General features: G+C 42.9%; 2 protein-coding genes across 2 annotated transcripts; one reads left to right on the top strand and one right to left on the bottom strand.

Annotated features, from left to right (window-relative positions):
• Nucleotides 1-1,746: 1,746 nt before the first annotated feature.
• LOC133919416 (autophagy-related protein 13a-like) lies at nt 1,747-7,476 on the top strand. Its single transcript, XM_062363801.1, has 3 exons — nt 1,747-3,223; nt 6,648-6,817; nt 6,987-7,476. Exons 1-3 carry the CDS (start codon nt 2,078-2,080, stop codon nt 7,276-7,278), a joined length of 1,608 nt encoding a protein of 535 aa, XP_062219785.1. The 5' UTR covers nt 1,747-2,077; the 3' UTR covers nt 7,279-7,476.
• Nucleotides 7,477-9,046: 1,570 nt separating this feature from the next.
• On the bottom strand, nt 9,047-13,031 carry LOC133919415 (hsp70-Hsp90 organizing protein-like). The gene is made up of 7 exons (XM_062363800.1): nt 12,005-13,031; nt 11,297-11,585; nt 11,051-11,136; nt 9,774-9,997; nt 9,606-9,672; nt 9,458-9,517; nt 9,047-9,370 (listed from the first exon to the last, which is right to left on the bottom strand). Exons 1-7 carry the CDS (start codon nt 12,911-12,913, stop codon nt 9,257-9,259), a joined length of 1,749 nt encoding a protein of 582 aa, XP_062219784.1. The 5' UTR covers nt 12,914-13,031; the 3' UTR covers nt 9,047-9,256.
• Between the last annotated feature and the right edge of the window lie 7,665 nt (nt 13,032-20,696).

Genomic DNA, 20,696 nt, shown 5'->3' with positions numbered 1-20,696 from the left:
GATTCTGTTTAACCTCTCCAGACACGCAAGATTATTATGTCGTGTGACCAGTTTATGTGCTAATAATTCTTACTGTAATATTCAACGTACTACTAGTCCTAGTTTGGAGGTGGAGACTTAATTGTATACTGTATAGTATTAAGCTCAAGAGATGTTGGTTTGGAAATGCTTTAAGTTTCCTATAAGTTTGTACTAAATGCAATATCAAAGTATTATATTTCTATGGACTAGAAGAGCTGGAACAAACCGACGGAATTGTAATAGAACATATGCCACACAATCTGTTTTATATTTATATTGGCCGGCAAATTGGTGCTTCAAAGGCAAGCTTGAAGCTGAAACCGTGGAGTCAACACCTCTACTGTACCACACTACAAGATCAAAGGGTGCAAAGCTGTGCATATCTAGTCCTTTTAGATAAAATGCAAATAGGTCCCTGCTAGTTGATTCAAGTTGTAAATACCCTACTAAAGTAAGAATTGTATTTATCGCCCCCACAACTTTGATCCCTGTGCAAAATGCCCCCTTAGGGTTTTAATGCCATATAATTTTTTTTTGGTCATAATATTACATTAAGTGCTTCATGAAGGCTGATAGCATAAAAATATAGGGATGAAAATGAATTTAATTGCACACTAAAGTTAACTGGATCAAATATGACATTGCAATTCTCTCCTCAAAACCAAACAAGAAGTTTTCTAAGTCCTAATATATTATAGAACCCTTCCATACCTCCTCATTACTTATACTGGCAACCTATACGGAATACTCGAGCTCGTACCATGACAAATATGTCCATATGGCATCAAGCTTAGACTTGTAGGATGGTAGTATTTGCAACTTTGAACTGAGAAGCACTAATTCCATGGTATTTGCAATTTTCCCTTTAAAAAATAGTAGGCGGAGAAGCATTAATTCCATGAAGTTGATCATTATATGAAAAGCTGTTTTTCACGCCAAAGCCAAACGACAAAACCCACATGGTCGCATCGGCGTCACACCTTACCGAACCCAAAGGCACGATCCCAATTCCCAAGCCAAAAGTCCAGCGCGAGCACACGGCGCTCTTTTCTAATGGACAAGCATGCACTTCTGCCGTGTTGCGATTCTTCACACGCCAAAGCAAGGGAGGCTGCGGATAACGAGCGAATCAAAGGAGGCAGTCGTGCATCCCTTCGAAGCATCCTTCTTCCTCCTTCCTCCGGTTGCCTCGAAGCCAAGTCCAGGAGCACACACCAACGACCAAACGTACGTGCACGACACATTGACGCCAGCACCAGCCAGCCACGGCGTCGTGATTTGTCCCGGCGACAACCCAAAGCTTCAGATTTGAATCTCCTTTGCGATTCACCAACCTGAAACCTACCAAAATTTGGAGAATCCACGTGCAAGTCCGTGACGAGATACCCGCAGTTATTTTAGGGTCCTTTACGGCGAAATTAAGAGCATGATTGCTTCATATATAATGATGCCATGATTAATTTTAATTTAGTGTGGTTTATAAAGAAAAATATGATCAATAAATTTTTAATTTCATGTGCATCGAATTTAGTAAAAAAAAGCTGAGAGTATGACAAGTGAGTCTGGATGCTAATAAAATATGGTTTATCATTATTACGATAATCAACTAAATTGTTTAAAAATCTATGGCGTAATTAAACTTAAATATAGTAAAATTAGATTCAAACCAAATAGGAGTATGACCTAAATATCTCACCACACATCACAAGACACCAAATCATTCGAACGCCCCATCATAATTAATTCCATTTTCGTTCTATCGTGACGGCACGAACAGCGACCCATTAGCCGGATTCAAAACCGGAGAGGAATCCATCCCCAATTCCTCACGACTCATCCCAAGGCCAGCCCCCGACGAGCTCGTTCATGCGCAAAGCTAACTCCCATCGTCCTACAGATCTATCTGCGTCCCCTCTAATCCAATCGCTCCCAGCACCAGATTTTATGCGGTCTCGTTGCTGCGCGCTGCAGCCATGCAAAGCGGCAGCGGGGTGGGGGCGGGTTTGACTGCTGGTGCTGCTGCTGCTGAGTTGAGGGATCCGTCTCGGGCTCGGCAATGGCGAGCCTGCCTGACTCGGCGGGCGGCGGGGGGCGCGCGGGCGCGGAGCTGATGGTGCCGCAGTTCCTGCTCAAGGCGCTCCACGCCATCCTCGCCGTGCGCGCGCCGCGCCCTCATTCTTCGGCGCCCGCGGCGGCGGCTTTCCGCAGGCGGGACAGGTGGTTCCACCTGCCGCTCCACGCGCCGCCGCCGCCGCCCTCGGCGGAGCACCTGCCGGAGCCGTCCCCCGGGGAGCCGCTCGTGGTGGACGTGTACCTGACCCCCTCGGGCGGCGGGGGAGCGGAGGAGGTGGTTGAGCGGTGGACAGTGGCGTGCGAGCCCTGGTCCTCAGCCGCGGCGGCGGCGGCGGTAGGGGAGGGGCTGGCGGTCAACAGGGCGTACAAGCGCTGCATCACGCTGCTGAGGTCTCTGTACACGGCGCTCCGCTTCCTCCCGGCGTACCGCGTCTTCCGCCTGCTCTGCGCGTCCGGCCAGGTGTATAACTACGAGATGGGCCACCGCGTCTGCTCCTTCGCCGCGCCCTTTTCCCGCGCAGAGGAGGCGGCCATGCGCACCAGACCCTTCGGCCCCGTCGAGACCAAGCTCGGCCTCCTCGTCGTCTCTGTCCAGTACCTCCCTAGCCTCGCCGGCTTCAATTTCGAGGTCTCCTCCCTCACATCCGCCGCGATCATCCCGGATTACGTCGGCAGCCCGGCGGCCGAGCCTATGCGTGCCTTCCCGGCCTCGCTCACGGAGGCGGCCGGCTCGGCCTTTCCGCTGCCCTCGCGGCGCCCGAACAGCTGGGCGTCGCCTGCGCCCTGGCCGCACACGCCGGGGCAGCAGGCGAAGTTCTCACCGCCGCCGGCACTGTATGCATCGCCTACGCCCTCGCCGCCCACGTTTGCCGGTGGCTACCTGCACTCGAGGTTTAGCGGCGAGACTGCGCCAATGAGCATACCGCAGGTGGACGATGGCAGGGGCCCTGTGCACCATCGGAACATGTCGGAACCCATTAGAGCGTTCATGTTTCCTCCACCTTCCCCGAAGAGTGTGCGAGGGGATGCAGGGATGCAGGAGTCCCCGACGGAGACCAGCCGGTCGTTCAGGAGGGCGGAGGGCATCCGGATGGGCGATCTCTATGCTAATTTGCCGTCTGGTTCCAAGGTGATTACATGATGTTGTCCGTAACCTTAAGTGATGTTGTTTATTGTCTTAGATGAAAGCGTAGGACTGTACAGAATCAGTACATCTGAATAACTCAACTGGATCGAGCAGTTTACGGATGCATTTGATATGATGACACACTAAGTAGTGAGAGATTACTCATTTGTTCGTCCTTAATTAAACACCTATAGAGAAAAATAGAAAATACATGTGGAGAAAATACTTGTCCTAAATCAGAAAGGCTTATTGTTAATATTTTGTCTTTTCTATCAGTTTGTTTGGAAACTATGAATCTAGAGATCTAGTTAGTTTGTTCATTCATCATGGTTTTAATTTAAGGACTGTTATTTTTGTTGGATGCTAATATTGTAGCCTTTTTCTTTTACCAAATAGGCTGGCAGAGTTTCACATTCATTTAGAGGCAAAAAGAAATTCAAAAGCCACTACAAATTTTAGATGTAAAACAAACAGCAAGCCCACTGCAACAGAGCAACAGCAGAGGCTGACTACTGTAGTCAAAATGGCAATAGGTCAGCTGTGCTAAAAGAAAAGCAGCAGCTATGTGCCTAACAACTGAACTACAGTAACACGAGCCTTCGTAGTTCCATGTCTTCTTGCTTCTTGGAATTTGTTCGTGACTTGAAGGAAATTCTTTGCTTGTTTGGGAAGATCCTTTTGTTTCTTTCCTTCCAAATCTTCCACTAAGTGTAAACCATAGCCCCTCTAAAATCTTCTTTGGATATGTATTTAGTTGCTGTGAACTAGCAGTCTGGAGAACTTTGACTATGTAGCTGACTAGCTGGTACAAACCAAGCCAATTTGCTGTCAAATTTTGAACCTGTGTCGTGGACACAGTCATAGGGGATCATGAGGCCGTCCCGTGATCATGAGACTGCCCGCAGTTAGGATCCTGTTATGCAACTTGATCCATCTAAAGAATTTGCTAAGGACTAGGGTTCCACAGCTTTGTAATCTTTGCAGTTGTGTAGTACGATCCCCATAATTTTGCCAGATACACCGATCTTGCTGTGTATTGGTTGTTCCCTGTCTAGCTCCACCAAATTTGTTTTTTGTTGATATTGTTACAATACCATGCCTAATTTCTCTCCAGCATGATACCTGTATAACACAGCTACGATTTCTAAGATGATGAAGCAACATGTTGCGCATTCTTTTTTATCTACTTGTTGCGATCGGATCTTATTATTATCATCATGTCATAGCTTGGTTTGCTATTATGCTATACATAAATGAAGCTCTACAATATTTCAATCTCTACTAAATAGTATCCTCTAAAAATAAACGTCAATTCTCAATTGTCTTGAAGTTTAGCTGGCAATTCGGAGTGATGACCATTTAGTGTCATATCATATCTCAACACTGCAATGCATATATACAGACTGATTCTACAGGACTCAAATTCCCAAGCCCAAATTACCATCCAGGCTAGTCGTCTGCGTCTAAAATCGGCCAACTGACCACGATTAGTCACCGATTAGTTGAACGACCAGGCGACTAGGCTGTCGAGTCGAGTCGATATTTTGTTTGTAAGGACTAGTGAGAATGAATTTTGTTGGGTTTATTCCACATCAGATATTGATTGTGGGGGAGAATGACATCAAAGGTGGAGGAATCATTTACCCATCTGGCTAGACTTTTGGATTGAGTGGGCCCATGACTTTACTCGTGGCTCTGGTTGGGAGACTTGGGCCTGGGACCATGTCTTGGTCTTGGTTGGGGGGGGGGGGGGGGAGACCGACCTGTGGGTATAGTGAGCTGGGCCAAACCGTTGTGTGCTCTAACAAATTTAAACTGTCAAATTGGACAAAGTGATGATGTTCTTTTGCATTGGATATTTTGTTTTCATGTTCTCTTCTACTCCCTCCGATTCCAAATATAAGTCCATTTGTACTCATGCACGGTTATTATGGTAGGTGATACAATGACTCTATTGCCTGTCAATCTATGTTGTGAGTAAGGTGTTTACTCCATTGATAAAAAGGAAGTGAAAAAGGTGCCTTGAACTTGTTGGATTTGTATTTCTAAAATAGTTAGGAAGGCTAGGTGGACTTGTATTTGGAATAGGATGGAGTATATCGAGATGCTATGATAGTATAAACAATTTGATGCATGGCCAAACTGTTGCCATGGGAATATACTAAGCCGATGTAATCCTTGGCAGATGCAATACTAAAGAATCAACAAAATATGAGTTTATCTGCTTTTTTCTATGACCTTTTGTTTTCCATATGTTCTTTTTCTGTTGGACTGGGATTCAATTCCGTTTGTGATTGGTTTACAAAATGTGTCTTGAAAATTCCCTTTTAGATTATCATAACTAGCAAGGTGACCCATGTTAATAGCGTGGCTAGCCTCGTTGCAATATTTTGTCACGATAACCTTTGATTAAAAATTAATATCTTTAGCTTTTTTTATGAGGTTAGTATCATTTAGTTACAAAACACATAAAATTAGAAGAAGAGATAAAAATTATGTTAGTGGAAGAGAAAATTATTTATGCTTCAAACTTGTACCCGAATCGTATACATGTATTGGTTTGATTCGTATGAGTTTTGATCAACTGTTAAAATCGTGCGTCAGGTGTAGACAGCTCAACCGAATCATATACATGTATTGGTTTGCCTTGCCTTTGTGTTGTGACTTGCCTACTGCCTGCTTGGTGTGACGACCTTGAGCTACACGGTGCTTCTTAATCTATTATCTTAGTATTAATTTTGAAAAAAAATTATTATTTTTAATTATGAATTTTAGCTATTGATTAATTGTATTTTACATGGACTCTTTATTTAGGTATTTGATTTTAATAATAGTTTGATTTTTCTAAGACTATATTTGATATGGATCCTTCTTTATTCTATTCTAACCCCAATTTCAATTATTATTAATTATTATTTGATTTTATTTGGACTATATTTAGATATTTTGCTTCCCAAACCGTATGGAAATTGAACTACTAATTTTCCATAATTTTAAATTCCGAATTTAGCTATTTATTAATCATATTTGATATGGACTCTTTGATTTAATCTAGATCGTTAGATGTTCTTAGAAAAAAGTCATATTATTATAAAAATCAAATACCTAAACAAATAGTCCATGTAAAATACAATTAATCAAAGGTTATTATGATAAAATATTGCAGCGAGGCTAGCCACGCTATTAACTTGGGTCACCTTGCTAGTTATCATAATGTTCTAATTCCTGTTTTCTTTTGCGTCCTCCATAACCTGTGCTTGCCAGTAATTGAATTTTCTGTTTGGATGCCGGTTTGGCATAGCTATGAGTTTTACTCTTGCTCCTTGCATTTCTTTGTATATTAGACAAAGCAAGGTTGAGTGCCTGAATTTAGCTAGTATTGTGTGTTCAGAGTTTATTAGCTTTGACATTTTTGGTATTTGTGCAGATTAAGGACAGTAGGGAAGAATCTGGCAGGTTCTCTGGTATCTTCTCTTCTAGTGGTTCACCACGACTTGGCTTCTCAAGAAGTTCAAGCAGATTGTCTATGCAGGATGATACTGATGATGCGGATTTTCCATTTGCTGTGGATGATGTTGATCCAGATTCCCGACCAGGGTATGTTTAGGCTCCTACTTCTTTGCTGGATCATGTATAGTAGTTTCTGCATATGCCAACCGAATTTATGGGCTCGTTTATGTACTTAAGCAACATATGCATCCTGTATATATTCAGAATATCTTATTGTACGGGGACCTTTTTAATGGTCATTATATGCACTTTACAGGAGTAGCGGTGGGAAGGACGTGGGGGATCAGGTAGGTTCGTCATCCCATAAATCACAAGACGCTGCTGTTGGGTATCTTGTCCACCTGCTGAAGTCTGCACGTCCTCTGCGAGATACTAGCTGCTCAACTCATACATCAAGGGCTGAATCTACTGAAGCAGGAAGCACTAGCTCTTTCATGTCCCGCAGGACATCTGATGCATTCGAGGAGCTCGAATCTTTCAAAGAAATAAGGGAGAACCTGCTAGCCCGTAGTAGATCTAGGCTGCAAGATTCATTGGATAAACCCTAGCGTCGATGCTGCCCTTGGTTCCATTCTTTAACAGGTGAAGAATCCAAACCGGTAGAGTAACTCTATGGTGATCTTGGGTAACTGTTATTTCAGACTTGTCCATGTATATAACTTATCAACTGGTGCTTGTTTCTAAAGGAGAATATGCAGGTCGCCATTGATTCTGTTGTGAAAATTGCGTCTTATTGTTAAATTCAAGCAGGACTTTTGTCCGCCTCAGTTCTAGTGTTTGTATACAAGCGAAACCAATTGGGTACATGTTGCTGGGACTAGGAGCCTGTGATAGGCACATCACAGCGGCACGTGGTGGTGATGCTGCTGCTCGTGGTCGTGGCCCTGTTCTTGGGCACCGTCCTCCTGCATCCAAAGCGGGTTCGCGAGCCACGAGAGCATGGCGGTGCGGCGGTGCTGCATGAGTCTTCTCTGCTTTGGGTGAGAATGGCCGGAGGAAAAGGAGGAGGAGCAGATGGCAGATGGAGGTGTCCAAGGGCGGAGCGACGACAGATGGTGATTGAAACTCGGAGGTGTCAGACAGGGGTGGAGACGGGGGCAGGGGGGCATGCTTATGTGTGTAATTAGTACTATATAAAAACTAAATAACTTAAGATTTAATTAGTAGTATTAGATATTATCAATTATAATTTACAACACATGGTTATTATGAATACATGTAAATAAAATATTTTTTTCTCTTCAAACTTTATCAATTTAAAACGTTTATGCTTAATGGTCATGATTTATGTTACATTGCTCTACTATTTATTGATCTGAACTTCAGTTATTTTCAGTTGTAGATGTTTTTAATAATTTCTATAGTAAGCCAATATCGATATAGTAAGCCAATATCGAATTAGAAAAAACAATATTAAGACGTTGAATAGATAGCTATCATTATCAATTATAAGAAATATTGTACATTTATTACTATGAGCGAATTTGTATAGGAATAAGAAAAGATGTTTTAAATTGACCGTGGAATATGTATCCATCGCAACACCTGTATTTTGTTTTTCTAAACAATAGAAAATATATTAACCAAGATTAAGAGAAAATTATATTTTTTAAAATGATCAATTTAATAGCTTTTAGAACCGATTTAAATTTATCTCTCCACGACCACCATATCGTCTAATTCGAGCGGCGCGGTGGCTCCGCCTGGTTGGTGGTGGCCGCTCTATACAACTATACTGGCGCGAGGGCTTCGTCGGACGGCCAGTCGGCCGCTGCTCCATCATATGGCGCACTGCCTTGAAATGGCTAATTGGCGGATGCCCAGCTTTAGTCAGGGGTCAGGAGCTACATGCAGATGGCAAATTGCTCTCATTGTCAATCCATGTCGATCGACGATCGTGGTTAGCAAACAATTGAAACGAGGAAACAAAGCCACTCGCACCCGCCGGAGCCAAGCGATGGCTTTGGTCTTGGTTGTGATTTAAAGAGGCATCCGGCATTTTTCCGGGAGGCTCTCTCCTCTTGGCCAGGCAAGTTCCTACAGGGCACCAATCCAACACACCCAGAAACATGAATCAATCAACGAACTCGGCAAAAACTACCATGATATCATCCTGCAAGAACCGGTATCTTGGACGGTTTTAACCTCTAGTCCCATTACCTTAATTGGATCGCAACCTCGGCAGAGCGGATTGGCAGGTAGTCTTATCCTAAGTAAAGGGACCAGGGCACCGGTCCATCAACAATGGAACTGTTCTAGCACCCAGGTTCAGTTCATGGAGTAAGTGGAATGCCTGGGTTCGACAAAACACAGATGTCGCCTATAACCGTAAGACAGCACCACAAATATGAATAATCCAATGTCAATCTGCACTTACAAATCCAATTACAGAGAAAGACTCGCCCCATCAAAGTTCAGGATGTTTCTTCTGTTGCTGCTTTTTTTAAGGGGTGGGACCAGGGATATGCGAGCTAACAAACCAAAGCACAAGGCACAAACAAGTGGGTGCAATCGCATCGTGCTTGATCATCGCATTTGGACTATTCCAGCGCTTACGAGCTTCTGAATCTTCTGCATAACTTCTGGGCTCTTCAGGTGCTCCTGAGCAGCCCTGGGGTTCTCCTGGAAATCAGTTAGCACCTGCAAAACAAGAATTATAATGTCATTCACAGCCAGGTATTATCAGTTTCTCCAAAGTTTCAACAAAGTACAGAGATTTTATGATACCTGTCGCATGATAGGATCGGTAAGGATGTTCTGGATTTCTGGGTCTTGCATAGCTTTGTTCTGCAGCAACAGCATGAGGACCAGTTAACAATACTGAATCTGAAGCAGCGAATAAGAAAGTAACACATAAGTATATCAATAGGATTACCTGTCTTTCTTGCAATTCATCCTGACTTATTTCACCCCTGTTGGCCTTGTTGATCTGTTCAATACACCTGCAAATGTGAAAAATGGTTAAAAAAGTTAGCCTGTAGGTTTATGCAAATCATGTAATACACTGAATGATTTGATTACTGGTATGGCATAGCTTCACTACCTCCTAACACCATCAAGCAGTTCTGGGTTATTTGGATCAAGCTTTAAGCCAGCCTGGTAGGTTTCCATCGCCTTGTCAATATCTTTCATGAAAAATTGAATTGCACCTTTCCTTGTGTACCCTTTGGTGAAGGTAGGGTCTAGCTCGAGACACTTCTCTGCGTCTTTAAGACCCTCAGGCATGGCTCCCAACTTGGTGTAGCATGCAGCCCTATTGCTGTACACCTGTAGATAAACAACATTTGAAGGGGAGTTACAGGCTGTGTGTAAGCTGATACACAAACCCAGTTACAAACAGCAAAAACATCAAGCAGATCAATATATAACATCAGAAAGAAAGAATAATATCAATTAAGAAACATACTATGGATTAGAGTATTACATAGCTCAGGTGTTAATTGCGTAATCCAGAATCAACTAAGCAGCAAAAGTCACTAACACAGTTTTAATAGGGAGCAATGCATAAAATCATTGTTACACAACCGAATAATTCAGTAAACCTGTAAGTAACAGAAAGGAATTACCACAATCTGTAGAGCTCATGTGCTGTTACAAACATTAAGATTCTCTCTGTTAGTGCCAATACAACAAGGATGAAGGACATTCTCCAGATAATTCAAGTTAAGTGTAAGATCCTTTAGTTATCATTGTGGACACTGTCTAACCAGTGGCAGATGGTTCAAGCTGAGTCAAGGAGTCAAACCGCAGTTCATCAGGAAAGCCGTTGTTAGAGATAAGAAAATCTGAATGTTCAACGAGAAGACAGGGTAGCATAGCAGCAGTTCAGCACGAGGAGCATAGGAGAGAGATTATGAGTTGATTCCATTTCTGGAGCTAAAAGTCCGAATCCTAGGTCAAGTAGCTTTATATAAGAGCCATCGTTATCTTTCAGATCAACCAAAAAATAAATCTCCTATCTTCTAGTCACTATTCTTAGTCTCAACCCTCTATTCTCCCTTCTACCCTCACTGCACTTCTCTACCTCTGTGGGCCAAGGAACTAACTCATCACTCCTGCCCTCTGGCAAACCAATCCCAGCAAAACAGCCATAGAAAGAGGATGCAAATAAATCAGAAAATGAATGATAGTCTTAACTTACTTTCCTTTTTTGAAACGAAGATATAGTAGCACACAAAAATCAATTCATATAACTAAAATACCAATGAAAAATATTCCCAAAAGTTTCATATGTTACTCTTAAACACCACATATATCACGAGCGTACACTCACTGTACAAAAAACAAAGACAGATAATAAGAACAAGGTAGAAGAATTACCCTAGGATCCTTCGGGTTTCTCCTGAGAGCCTCTGTGTAATGTTTTATTGCTTCTGGGTATTTTTGTTCCTTGAAGAACTCATTACCTACAAATCATAAGATAAGCTAGTCTATTATGACCATCAACTTTCAACAGCTCAGCAAAACTCCATAAAATACAAATCCGTAACATAAAACCAGCACCAGAAACAGGTCCAAATGTAATCATGGGGGGAACTAGAGATGACAATATAATGCTTCTCATACCTTTCTCTCTCTCCTCATCTGCTAACTTTGGATCATAGTACTCCTGTTGCTCCAACTCTTTCTTTCCCCTCTCAGCCTCATTTAACCTTTTTAGAGTGTCTGGGTTCCGATGCTCAGTTAGAGCCTTCTGGAAGGTCTCAATGGCGATATCATAATCCTTGGAGCTCTTGGCAAGTTTGACTAGAGCAGTTCCTTTTCTTGTCAGTGCCCTTGAGACCATCTTGAAATCAGCACGAAGTTCTCTTCCCCTCTCCACAGCCTTATCACAGTCCTCAATGCATTCATCATACTGGAGATATAAACTGATATTATATTCCAAGTAACAGGAAATAAGATATTTGATAACTTTGGTTATCAGAACTGAGAGAAGGCTCGAGATAATAATGCACAAGTCACATAGCTAACATGGAAGAAGCTTAAATTTGAACTTAGACATAATAATGCACTCTTACTCCTAAAACTAAGCAATATGGAAGAAATATAACTGTTTCTCAACTAAAGCGCTTTTCACAATCTTCTGCGTCAGTATGAAACATTTTATCAGATGACAATCCTCCCAATGGCAACTCAACTTAATTCCTCAAAAGCCCAACTACTAGTCTACTACTGATTCGCGCAATGCAGAAACCAAGCAAATTAACATAGCAATGAAGCGAGCTCAATATCAGATCCCTAATAAACAATGCATGAGTAAAATGAAAGCCTCACCTTTCCCATCTCAATGTAGACTGCTGCGCGGTTAGTAAGATAGGAGATATCCTCGTCGTCAAGTTCCAAGGCTTTAGTGTAGTGCTGGATCGCCGTCTCAAAGTCCTTCTTCTTGTAAGCTGCGTTCCCTGCCTCCTTCTCCTTCTGAGCAGCTCCTTTCCTCTCCTTCCGCTCCTTTTCCTCACCTGCCAAGTCCATCGGCACTTGCTCTGGCTCTGGCTCCGGCTCCGGCTCCACCTCCCTCGCCTTCGTCTCGGGCGGCGGCGTCTGCTGCTGCGGCTGTGGCGGCGGGGTAGACTGCGACGACCCGGAGGTCTCGGGCCTCTGGATCTTGATGTTAAGCATGAGGCTGAGCACCTGCATCATGCGGGGATCGGAGAGGTACATGTTGAGTCTGCTGGGGTTCCTCTGCACTTCGCGCAGCATCTGCATGAAGTCGGGCTGCTCGAGGAAGGGGCGCGTGGCCGGGTCGGACGCGATCTTGCTCCACAGCTCGGGGCCCTGGAACATCTGCCCGATGGCGTCGGGGCCGGACGGCCCGCGGCGCGGCGGAGCTGCGGCGGCCTTCTTCGCGTCCTCGAGCCCTGCTTTGAGGCCCTCGTTACTGGGATCGAGGGCGAGGCCCTTCTCGTAGGCGGCGACGGCGCTGGCGGCGTCGCCGAGGCCGAGGTGTGCCGCTCCGAGGCGGGAGTAGCCCTTGGCCCAGTCGGGCTTGAGCTCGACGGTCCTCTGCGCGTCGGCGAGCGCGTCGGAGTAGCGGTGGAGCGAGGCGAGCGCCGCTGAGCGGTTGGAGTAGAGGACGTGGTTGCCGGGGGCGAGCGCGATGGCGTCCGTGAAGTGCCGCGCCGCCTCCTCGAACCGGCCGGCCGAGAACGCCGCATTACCCTTGGCCTTCGCCTCGTCGGCCATGGCGGCCGTGCAGATCCGATCGGATCGAGGGCGGATTGGGCTTGGCGGCTGAGGGTGCGGAGAAGTCTGGGGTTTGATGGGGATTAAAGCGAAAAACCAGTTGAGATTTTTATAAAACTGGGAGCAGCAGCAGCATCGGCCCCCCAACGGCGTGGCATCCCAATTCTCAAGAGTTCTGGAAGGTTCCGCCGCGGACTAGTCGAGTACGATAGTGTCATTATGGGCTCCCTTTGCGGATTTCAAGATTTACGCCTTCGGAATTGGAAAGCGCTACGATATCGGGCCTCATTATTGCCCCTCTTTTCCCCATTTGGGCCGTTATTCCGGCCCATTATACAAGCTTTGCATGGTTGATGGGCCAAAGTAGATTTCGGCCGGTTTAAGTTGTGGTACTGTGGATGTGGTGCATGGCGGAGCTAAAGATGTAGACCTTGACATACCGGACTTTTAGTTCCTGGAGTTTCAAATCTCCTGGAGGAGACTCAACCTCCATAATTCGCTAATTGGCTGGCCGGTGGCATAGGCCAAGCGCTTCTCGTCCTATTCCTCCTTCACTTTTTAACTCTTGGTTTTGTCGACCTAATGGGCTGATGTATTTTTCGACTTCTATTTCTACTCTACCAATATAATTTGGCGGAAATCTCACCAATCATTAAAAAAAATAAGTTGCGGTACTGGGCCCAGCGCAGATGCTTGTAGATTTGAGAATCTTCCGGCCCGGCCCAACCCTGCTTACCCCACATGGGGTACCTAGGATTTTTTTTTATATTTTTTTCAAATATTTCAAGATTAAATACCCGTTTGAAAAATAATGAGATCTACCCTATCGTTATCTCGCCTGTTGAACGAACGAGATTTTATAAGACCTAGCTCCTCGCGAATTTAATAATTGGAGAGAGAAATGTTTCGCCCGTTTAACGAGCGAGAACTTGATCTTGCTCGTTAAACGGGTGATACCTTCATCTCGCCCTACAACGGGTGACATATTTGTATCACCCATCTACCGAACGATATATTCGATTTAATTCAATTACAAAAATATATGTATAATTAGTTTTTTAATATAGATTTTATATTCGGTAAATTAAAAAATATTGCACATTCATTCGGCAAAAAATAGTATATATGCATATAGTTATCTAAACGGTTCATTCTATCCTTAATTTTAGTTGGATGTTATTTTGTTGATATTTCTTTATTTAGTTGGTGTAAAATTGTGTGGAATTTTTTTTATGAAGTGATTTTGTGAGAATACAAAATCTAATTTGTCGAACAATAGCAGTTATAAAGCACAAATATCATATAACCCGGCACGGTATTTACATACGCTGATAAACATTACATGGGATATGGGATTTTTCGTCACTGCGGGAATGAAACCTAAGCATAAAGAGATGACAACAAACGTTGGCATATACGGTAAGCCTAAAGACTAACCTAATAGCGTGCCACTGCTAAACCTAACAAGTCTTAGAAAATGAAAATAGATCGAGGTACAATAGATGTTTTCTACTGAGTGCACCTAGGATATTTGCACTTTCTCAGGGCATCGGGGCCTCCGTCTTAGCGCGATGGGCCATCTTCCTCTTCCTTTCCTTTTCTGCTTCGCGTGCTTCAGCCGCGACACGCTCCTCCGTTGCCTTCCTCATGTGCTTCTCCTCCTGACGTTTCAGCCTTAGTTCCTCCTGATGTTGCTCGCTCTTAGCGTTCGTAAGCTTCCCTCCTCTACCGTATCTCCATATCAACCCACCACTTCTGGTGCTCATTTGCTCCATGTCCAACCATTCCATGAAGTCACTGATAGGTGGAGGAGACTAGACAAATGAAACAATATGGGAGATTAGTAAGACAGTGCATGAAACCGCATGTAAAGTGTCACATGAGTGATCTATATCGCTATACCGGTGGTACTCATACGGTTCATGTCAAGACAGGTCGTACCGGTAGTTAGCACATATGAAGAAGCATCTGCCATAGGTGTAGGATATGTCCTAAGACTTGCGAAGCCTACAAGGATCGTCATAGAAGCACATCGGTGGTTTGACCTCCTAGGGAATGAAAATCCTTTAATGTTTCTTGGGTGGGCTTGGTGAAGCCAAGAAAGACATTGCAGTTGAGAGAGCTGAGGAATGAGTGGTCTATCCATGGTTGAGGGTGGGGTTATTTATGGTGGCTGGGGGCTAGTGCATGGACTGAGTGCATGGGCATGGATAAGACTAGAGCATGAGATTCCCTATTGTAGTGAAAATGATCCCAATAGGTCATAATTGTGATTTTAATGATTAATGACAATATAGTTAATGTGACTAATATGTTTGTCAAGAATATATGTTACTAGGTCTCATGATAAAATACATGAAGAAGTCACCATAGCCGGGACAAAATTGGATTGAATTGGAGAAGTCCCAGATAGATTTGCCACATCGGATGGTCCGGTGTTGTGGATATTGAGCTCACCGGAGCATATTTGACAAAGGGGGAGAGAGGCCTGAAGACCTCCCCGGAAGGTCTAGTGATTAAAAAGTGTGCTTACCGGAGCAATTCTTCCAAAAAATGGTGTTGTGCTGAAGAATGAAGGCTAAGCCTCACTGGATTGTCCGGTGATAAAAGCATGGCAACACTAGAGTGTTTTTTCCAGATGGCAGAATGTAACAACCCACTGGATAGTCCGGTGATCAGAGGAAGATACACATCAGAGTATTTCCACCAAAGAAGGTTATAGCCGTGGAAGATAGAAGATCAACACGTCGGAAAGTCCAGTGATGAAGCAAGGCTACACCGGAAAATATACCAGACAATGAACAGTGCAAAGAGGCAGAACGAAGTTCAAGGCATTGGATAGTCCGGTGATCAAGTGATGTGCACTGGATGCTTTCACCGGAGCAATTTACACAGAGAAGAAGGAAAAGCTCGGATGGCTCAGGATAACTCATTGGATAGTCCGGTGATGGAGATGAAGTATACACGAAGTGTCTGGTGTTCACATAAGCTTGAGTGGGGTTTCAACGGCTAGTTTGTGAGAGTGTACTTATCGGATGATCCAATATTAGTAATATTCTCACCGGATCATCCGGTGTTAATAACTTTTCTGGGTCGTTAGGTTAATGGCTAGTGCGCGGATTTGATGCTATAAATACCCCTCCACTCGATCATTTGAAGGTGCGATATGCTGCTGGAGTCTGGAGGAAGCTCATACACACTTGAGAAGACATTCTAGCCACTAAAGTGCTTAAAGTGATTATTTAAAGCAATTAAGCACAAGATTAGAGAGTGTTTAGTGCTTATAGGTCTAGTGTGAGTTGTAACTAGGTGTTATAGCTTGAAGAAGGGATTAAGGATACGTCGACGTCTTGGAGTCTTGGTGACTTATCGCATCTTGGGTATTGGTGGCTCAAGCTTGTTGACCCTCCGACTTGGTGTGGAGCGACGGCAAGAAAGGTGTACGGGGACGTGGAGACCCTTGCCTTGGTGGCTCAAGCTCTGAAGTGATCATGGCGGTAAGGAATCGAAAGAGAGGCTAGTGGTGAGACCTTGCCTTGGTAGCTTGGTGACTCATCCAGGTGGAGCCTTTGTCTTTGTGACTTAGTGGCTCAAGAGCTGTGACCGGGTGCCGACTGGGAGCATATCCTTTGTGGAGCTTCAACATGGACTAGGGGTGGCATTCATACCATCGATACCACAAGATAAACATCCTTGTGTTGAGTTTGCTCTCTGTACCTTATTTATGTTTTCGTATTTATATTCTTGCAATTTACCTTCTTAGATAGGTTGCAAACGCATTGATCGGTAGAGTAGGCACACTAGATAAATCTAGAGCATATCTAGATAGAAATTGATATAGGTTTATCGTGTGTAGTTTTTGAAGCTGAATAGATTTTAAATGTCCTAATTTACCCATCTCTTAAGACGTCATGAATCCCTTCAATTGGTATCAAAGCTAGGGCTCACATCTAGCTCTTCAATTTATGTTAGAGCTTCACACCTTTCACAAGGTTTTGCCAATTCATATGGTATTTGAGTCTTAGTCTTATTGTGATCGGTTAGGCTTCACCGCCTAATGAGTTGTAACGTTCGGGGTTGGGATGGATTTCTATAGTACTCCACTTTTCAGTCGCACAAGTTTCTCCCATGGAAAATTCTAATATCTTGTTATTTGTAAGTTTGAGGGTTAGATGTTTGGAGAGTCACCGAAGAAGGAATGAAACCTCGTATCACCAATAAGGAGAGACAATTAGATACATTGGCTAAGAGTATCCTTTTATCATCTATATGTGTTGATGCATTAAATCGTGTTTATTGTCTCACTAATGCATATAATATTTAGAATAGTCTCATTAAAATACATGAAGACACAAAGGATGTGCGAATGAGAAATATCATGTGCTTGTTACTAAGCTCAATGACATCAAGCAACTACTCCATGAAAGTGCTAATGACATGTACTCATATTTGAATATTCTTGTCAATAAGATCAATAGGTTAGTTTTTATGCCAATTAAAGATGATCAAGTGGTGAGAAGAATACTTCAAGCTCTTATTTCAAAGTATAAGTTGATAGTCTCCATTATCTATGACAATAATAACATTAAGAAGATGACTCCAAGTCAAGTGCTCGATAAGATCACCGCCCATGAGATGATAATGAACATGGAGGTAGAAGCTTCTTCCACATCCGATACAAAAAACCTTGCTCTCATAAGCAAGCAAGCTCAATGCCAACACATGAAGGCAAAGATGAGGAGACGTCCTAAGAGGGGGGTGAATTAGGACACTTAAAACTATTTTAGCTCCAAAAATAACATAAGATAAACCTATATCAATTTCTATCTAAATATGCTCTAGGTTTATCTAGTGTATCTACTCTACCGATCAAAGTGCTTACAACCTATCTAAGAAGGTAAATTGCAAGTAAGTAAATGCAGAAACGTAAATAAGGTAGAGAGAGAAAACTCAGCATAAGGATTTTTTTTCCCGTGGTATCGATGGAATGAATGCCACCCCTAGTCCACGTTGGAGCTCCACAAAGTATATGCTCCCGGTCGGCACCCGCTCACGGCCTTTGAGCCACCAAGTCACAAAGACAAGACCTCCACTCAGATGAGCCATCAAGCCACCAAGGAAAGGTCTCACCACTAGCCTCTCTTTCGGTTCCTCGCCGCTATGATCACTTCGAAGTTTGAGCCACAAAGGCAAGAGTCTTTGCATCCCCGCATATCACCTTGCCGCCACTCCACACCAAGTCGAAGAGTCAACAATTTGCCGGTGAGTCACCAAGACTCCAAGGTGTCAGCGTACCAAGAGGTACACTATTGGATCACTCCTTGATCTACTCTTTAGATAGCAATCACCTAGCAACTCACTCTTTAGGCCTATAAGCACTAATCACTCACTAATCTTGTGCTTAATCACCTTGGATGATCACTTTTTAAGCACTTTGGTGACTTGGATGTCTTATCAAGTGTATATGAACTTCTCTGGACTCCAGGACACTCGAATGACTGAGTGGAGAGGTATTTATAACCTTAAACTCGCGCACTAGCCGTTAACTCAACGGCTCTAAAAAGCTGTTAACACCGGATGATCTGGTGAGAACAGTAGTACTAACACCGGATCATCCGATGAATACACTCTCACAAACTAGCCGTTGGAACCCCATTCAAGCCTCTATGAACACCGAATTATCCTGTGATGACTCACTGAATACCGGACAAATGCACCAAATTATCCTATGTGTATATGTTCACTTCGATGCTCTCTGGAAATAATAGTCCGGTGTGTTCATTTTGTGAACACCGGATCATCCGATGAGTGTAGCAGAAGAAACTAGCCGTTAGAACCCACTCAGACTCATCTGTGAACACCAAATTATCCTGTGATAACTTATTGAACACCGGATAAATACACCGGACTATCATATGTGCATATCTTTATTTTGGAGCTCTCTGGAAATAATAGTCCGGTGTGTTTATTTTGTGAACACCGGATCATCCGGTGAGGTAAAAGATTTCACTTCAAATTTTCTATGAACACCGGACTATTTTTCATTGTTCTCACCGGATTATCCTATGTAGCACCGGACTAATTTTTATGTGAGCAACGGATTATCCGGTCAGGCAAATTTTAGCAGAACAGCGTTATGTATTTTAGGCATAATTTTTCGCTTTGAACTCCGATTTTGATGATCTTTGGCTCTATGGAAAGCTTGTGAAGAGATCTACAATATTATATAGAAATCCATTCTATTTTATCACATCAAATTTCATAGAATAAGTCTAATTAATTCCTCTCTTTGTTCCAGCTTCGACGACTTCTCTTTTGTTGCATCCATGAGACCTACTAAAGCATATACTTGATAAACATGTTAGTCTCAATGACTATATTGTTATTAATCACCAAAATCACAATCACAGCCTAATAGGGCTATTTTCGCTACAATAAGTCATCGCACAAGTGTCTTATGGCCAAATGTATGGATAGCTATGTAAGTGATGATAAATCCGATAAGGATTCTTCCTCCTATGATGAACTCCTTTATTTGATCAATGAGCAACAAATGACCCTTAAAAATAATCTAGAGAGCTTAAGAAATTCAATGCACTTGATGATATTTATGCTACCTTTGTTTCTAATTATGAACAATTATTAAGCAAATTCAATTTGCTAAACAAGTAACATGGTGAGCTTAAGGCTAAATTTGAGTACATTGAATCTCAAACTAATGTCCTTTTGAAGCAATGTATCTCTCTATTTAATTTTAATCCTAAGTTAGATACTTCTAATTCTTGTGATGATTTAATTGTTTTATCTAGCTCACTCTTTTGTAATGAGATTTGTATTGAGAATGTTATTGTAGAATCATCTAACAACCTCATTGCACAAGAGAATGACGAGCTTAAGCAAGAAGTGGAGAAGCTCAAGAAGGACTTGGCGAGTTCAAATGGCAAAGGACGTGTCCAACCTCCTCAAGATAACCATGCTTTAATGGTGAAGAAGCTTGCGGAGGGGTCCACCGTGACATGCTTCAAATGCCATCAAGAAGGCCACAAGTCCTTACAATACAAGCAAGTGAAGAAGGAGATCAAAGAGAAGAAGAAGATGTCGAACCTCTCCAACAAGACGTCCAACCTCTACACCAAGCCCAACTACATGATCAAGACCAAGAGCAACCACTACAAGCTCAAAAAGAAAGATAATGGCAAGGTGGTTGCACATATGGTTAGGAGAAAGGACTGAAGGTGGAGCTAACCCATTTGGGTGTCCAAGGAAGTCCAAAGAAGACTTGAAGCCTGAAGCGGCTGTAGAGATTTGGAGACTTAGCTCACAAGATGAAGTGAATGTTAAAGAAAAAAAGTTAAGTATACAAGTTTGGGCGCTTTGATGAAAATCATAATCATCGTATACTCAAATTCTCATCCAAAAGTAAAATAGGTAAATGGTAGCTAGACTTATGTTCATGCATTTTGTTTTTTTGCTTCTAGTTTATTTGCCTCATCTAGGATTGAATATGCTTATTTCAATTTATTGCAATAGCTAGTGTAGGTTTTTATGTGGTAGGTTGCTTGTGTTTATCTCTAACCCATGAGCAACTTACATAGTTTATTAGTTGTAGGTTTATTTTTTGGTACTAGTTTTTACAATTGGTATCTTTCATATGCAATGATCTAATCTATAGGATAAATCCTATTGTTATCAATAATAAGTGTATAAATCTCACAAGTATTCAACACTTGTACGCATATTTTTAGGGGGAGTATATCATATAGGTTGTGATTTTGAGACAAGC

This window comes from Phragmites australis, chromosome 5 (assembly GCF_958298935.1).
Source record: "Phragmites australis chromosome 5, lpPhrAust1.1, whole genome shotgun sequence".
Lineage (NCBI taxonomy): Eukaryota > Viridiplantae > Streptophyta > Magnoliopsida > Poales > Poaceae > Phragmites > Phragmites australis.
The sequence above is the reverse complement of the archived record's forward strand: the minus strand, read 5'-3'. Positions and strand labels throughout refer to the sequence as shown.

What these genes read in the sequence shown, in the direction of transcription:
- LOC133919416 (XM_062363801.1), top strand. Translation starts at nt 2,078, where the DNA reads ATGGCGAGCCTGCCTGACTCGGCGGGCGGCGGGGGGCGCGCGGGCGCG. An exon ending in ATTTGCCGTCTGGTTCCAAG is followed by an intron (nt 3,224 to 6,647) that starts GTGATTACATGA and finishes GTATTTGTGCAG; the next exon opens with ATTAAGGACAGTAGGGAAGA. An exon ending in GATCCAGATTCCCGACCAGG is followed by an intron (nt 6,818 to 6,986) that starts GTATGTTTAGGC and finishes TGCACTTTACAG; the next exon opens with GAGTAGCGGTGGGAAGGACG.
- LOC133919415 (XM_062363800.1), bottom strand. Translation starts at nt 12,913, where the DNA reads ATGGCCGACGAGGCGAAGGCCAAGGGTAATGCGGCGTTCTCGGCCGGC. An exon ending in GAAACCCGAAGGATCCTAGG is followed by an intron (nt 9,998 to 11,050) that starts GTAATTCTTCTA and finishes GTTTATCTACAG; the next exon opens with GTGTACAGCAATAGGGCTGC. An exon ending in ATGAATTGCAAGAAAGACAG is followed by an intron (nt 9,518 to 9,605) that starts GTAATCCTATTG and finishes CTGTTGCTGCAG; the next exon opens with AACAAAGCTATGCAAGACCC.